Source organism: Aplysia californica, unplaced genomic scaffold, assembly GCF_000002075.1.
Source record: "Aplysia californica isolate F4 #8 unplaced genomic scaffold, AplCal3.0 scaffold00736, whole genome shotgun sequence".
Classification (NCBI taxonomy): domain Eukaryota; kingdom Metazoa; phylum Mollusca; class Gastropoda; order Aplysiida; family Aplysiidae; genus Aplysia; species Aplysia californica.
The window spans coordinates 18,527-21,910 of record NW_004798006.1 but is presented as its reverse complement, the minus strand read 5'-3'; the positions used below and the strand labels follow the sequence as shown (position 1 = coordinate 21,910).

Here is a 3,384-nt window from a genome sequence, read left to right as displayed (position 1 = left end):
TATTATTATTATTATTATTATTATTCAAATGTAACAAAACTTTGCGTCTTCCCTGTGTTTCAGAGACGGACCAGGGTTTGCCAGTTTGGGCTTTCGTGTTGCTGGTTGTGGGAATCTTGGCTTTGATCGTCGTAGCCTGGTGTTGTTGGCGATACTTTAGGTGAGCTAGAACTTTTGGATTTACTTTTTGTCTCAATTTATGCATGTGAAGATTTTCGCTTTTTTAATATGCGTTATGACGCGCACGGTGGAGTCAGGCACTTGTCAATTTTTGGGCGTGTGGAGTTATTGGTATCAACTTAAAGCTTTTTCATTTGTCTTGTTTTCGATGAAAAGATATCCATTTGTCTAGAATGCAAGTCGAGATATTGGCAATTGAAGGAGGTAGAGGTCAACTGGTTTCAACACCTTTCATGTCCATTAAAGAACACATTCATATGCTGATTTTACTGGAAAAAACATTGATTGAAGGCACAGAAAATGTAAATTTTCCGTTTTCATGGACTCTCAAGCAATGGAAATAACTAAATTTTGGCAGCCATTTTCTCGCTAATTTTACGTCTGACACCAGGGGGCCGACATCTCCTTCAATAACGGGTATCTCGACTACTATTCATATTAGTATGGTGGGGTTTTTTTCTTTAAAAAAAAAAAAGAAATGAACTTTAAAATGATACCAGTAACTCCATCTGTGGAAAATTTGATGAGCACTTAATTCCAGCGTATCATGACATACTTTTTCTTTGGTTTCTTCGGTCACTTTATATGTGAGGCAGCGTGGTGAGATCAGGAGCTGGTTAAAATAATGAAAGTCAAGAAACCGGCATTTTTTCGCAGGTTTGGGAATTTTTACAGAGTTGTTGTTTTTTGGCTCAACACCTTTCATGTTCATTAAAGAACACATCTCTGTGTGGGTTTTACCGAAAAACATTGATTGAAAGGCACAAAAAAATGTAAATTTTCAGTTTCCACGGACTCTCAAGATAAGGAAATAGCTAAACTTTGGCGCCTAGAGACCAGGGAACTCCCACCTCCTTCAATGGCCAATATCTCGACATGTATTCAAGATTTTTTTTTCATTGCAAGCATGAAGAATGAACAAGCTTTAAGTTGATATCAATAACTCCACATGCCCAAAAATTGACGAGCGCCTGATTCCACCGCGTCTTGGCACCTATGTGAGACGTGCTAAGAAAATGAGTTACTTCTCCTATTTAAGCCCTGTAGAAATAGATATGTTGAATTGATAGGCTGAGTTTTTACAATTCCTTAGTTGGAAATAATAAAAGACATGGTAAACTTGAAGAAAATGACATCAGTTGAGAGTCTGCAAATTTACTCCTTTGTTGATTTTCTGCCGATATCTCCATTTGTGAAATGCGAGAAGTAACTCATTTTGTCAGCACGTCGTGACTCATAAGTTACTGTGGAGTAGCACCTCTAATCTTTGGCACTCACGTACTTGGCCTTTATGTTTTGTGAGTGCCGTAAAACTCTTACTAAAACTGAAAGTCAGCCTATGTAGGCCTATACAAGTCATTTTTTAAAAAAATGTCACATTTTTTAAATTTGTGATTCCAGACCTAATTCCTTGGATACCAATATGAAATATTGCTAAGAATTGACTTTGACTATGATCATGAACTGGGTAAAATGTTCCTTGACCTTAAAATGAGGTTTTCAAAACTGCCCAAGGCATAGAAATTTTACAGCTCTTTTGTAAATCTTGCTCTGCAGGCAAAAATGGCAAGACCCGCAACACATATATTTTTTAAAACATGCTAAGGGATAATAGTCACGGCTCCAGGGATTAAATATTTCACAGAGCAAAAAAAATCAGTGGTGCCCGTCCTTGTCTTATATATAAAATAACCCTTTTTGTACCCAAAAATGTGCATGAGTGGTTGGAGAGCGCCAGTGGTAGGTCCTACTTCTTTCCTTTCCCTGTGTCGTTTCTGTCTGTCAGTCTTGCTTATTCCCCCTTGCACTAAGCGACCATTATTGTGCCGATGTGGGTGGTTGGTGGGTGCTCTGGTGTGGTTTGCTCCTTCTTTCCTATCAAAGACCTATCATCCTGATCTCTCCTTCTTTTTAGCATTTGTTACTCTCTTGTAACCCATCTAATCTTCAGCATTTATATGACCGTATAGTGTTACAAGTGCCGTAAAACTCTTACTAAAACTAAACTGTGCTCCTTTTTACTCAAACTGGCGTAAATGACCGTAACTTACCCCCCAAGGGCAATGCTACTGACTGAAATGTCTTTAGGCCTATCCCAAAGGGGTGGTATTAACATGTTCTTATGCACAGTAGAATTGTATATGGGCTGATTTGTCAGTGTCATGCTCATACTGTGCTGGAACAACATAGAGGGAACTGCTGTTTTTTCTTTCCTCATCCTTATTGTCTTTTTCACTCTCTGGTGAACTGCTATTTCCAGGGTGCCTTGATAGTCGAAGCAGACTTTGTGCTGTTGAGGTTAGAGTGGTGAGCAGAGTAAGCCTGATTCCCTGTTTGGACTTTTCTTTTGACATCCACCCCTTGGCCCTCATATGACCTTATGCAGTCGCGAGCACCGTAAAACCTTACGAAAACTTTAAAAAAAAACGTTATTGAGGTGATGTGCTCCTCTCTTTACTCAAACTCAGAACTCAGACAGGAAGTGTAGATATGATTGTCGAACTCACAGTAATGGGAGCTCTCGTGGCCGAGAGGTTAAGGTAGTTGCCTCTCATTCAAAGGTCCCAAGTTCGAATCCGGGTAGCAACCGAAAAATTTTCTTCTCTAAAATTGTCTCCTTTCACCTCCTTTCCTGCTGTCTAGCCATGTTATGTTGTCTGATTTCGTCTCCACTTTCTGCCCCCACCCCCTCACCTCCTTTGCCCCCTCCTCTGGGTTCCTGACTCTTTCTGCATCCTTCCTACTGCTACTCCTTGACTCCTTCTTACTGCTATTTTTCAGCCACATCCCTGATCTTACGGTAGGAAGGATCTATACCTAGCTTCTCGGACAAGGGCGAAAAATCTCGGAGGTCGCATGTGCAAGTTACGCACGTTAAAAGATCCCTTTACGGTCTAAAATCGATAAGAGTTGGCTTCCACTGCCTCCCGGGCGAAATTCAAAATTTCCTACCAAGTGAAAATGTTTAATGTATCCTGCGCAGTCATATGACTTTTTTTTTTCTAGTAGAGGGTTTTACGGCGCTCGCCACTGCATAAGGTCATATGAGCGCCATCATATGACTTTATACAGTTGCGAGAGCTGTAAAGCACTTGCCAAAAAAAAAATATATATGAAAAAAAAAAACTCCTCAGAATTCAGACATGGAGGTGTTAATTTGATTTCCTGACTCACAGTAAGGTTTTATAAGATGCTTTCTCCCCC

The 3,384-nt window shown here is 40.0% G+C and overlaps 1 protein-coding gene across 1 annotated transcript in view; it reads left to right on the top strand.

Moving 5' to 3' along the window:
- LOC101857677 overlaps window positions 1–3,384 on the top strand; it is a gene marked incomplete in the record, with an annotated part of 66,939 nt that overhangs the window by 55,729 nt on the left and 7,826 nt on the right. The window contains 1 exon segment of the mRNA XM_013088404.2: window positions 64–160. Within this exon segment, the coding sequence (XP_012943858.1) occupies window positions 64–160 (97 nt within the window).